The 545-nt window shown below is 44.2% G+C and overlaps 1 protein-coding gene across 1 annotated transcript in view; it reads left to right on the top strand.

The window, feature by feature from the left end:
• Positions 1-545, top strand: part of LOC119594899 (mucin-5AC-like) — a gene marked incomplete in the record, with an annotated part of 17458 nt that overhangs the window by 2425 nt on the left and 14488 nt on the right. The window contains 1 exon segment of the mRNA XM_037943973.1: positions 1-489. Coding sequence (XP_037799901.1) covers positions 1-489 — 489 coding nt within the window.

The raw sequence follows: 545 nt of genomic DNA, 5'->3' as shown, positions 1-545 counted from the left end.
CCCAAAGATGAAAAATTGAAGAATAAAGGGAGTTCAATCAATCTGAATGATATTTTAAAAGAAACTGGCATTATGGGTGACATGATGCTGTTTGACGAGAATGAAATAGGGCTTGGAAGTGAGGGGTTAGAAGGTGGCCAGACAACAACTACTCCTGTAGCCCCAGCAGCTGTGGCACAGGCAGTTGTCACAACAGCTCCTGTGTCAGCCAATGTACCTAGATCTGAATCCAGCACGAGTTTTACTCCTTCTGAAAGTACCAGCCATGTTGTAGTGGGCTCATCTCAGACACCCACTTTGGTGGGCATATCCAGTTCAGTTCCAACAGGGACGGTTGTAACAAATTCAACAACAAGTGGGCTAATGACGTCTGTGGCAAATGTGCAAGGTGGTATGTGCTTGACTTTGGATCCTAGTGGCAAGGTTATCTTGGGGTCTGATCTCACCAAACCTCAATTGACTCTTCCATCAACACCAGCAGCTTCACAGGTGAGTTTTCTTTGAGCATTTATTTTTTCTAATGCTTTTGATCCATGGATGAAACT

The sequence above is a fragment of the Penaeus monodon genome, chromosome 34 (genome assembly GCF_015228065.2).
Source record: "Penaeus monodon isolate SGIC_2016 chromosome 34, NSTDA_Pmon_1, whole genome shotgun sequence".
In the NCBI taxonomy this organism is placed as follows: Eukaryota; Metazoa; Arthropoda; class Malacostraca; order Decapoda; family Penaeidae; genus Penaeus; species Penaeus monodon.
This window is presented reverse-complemented; position numbering and strand designations above follow the sequence as displayed.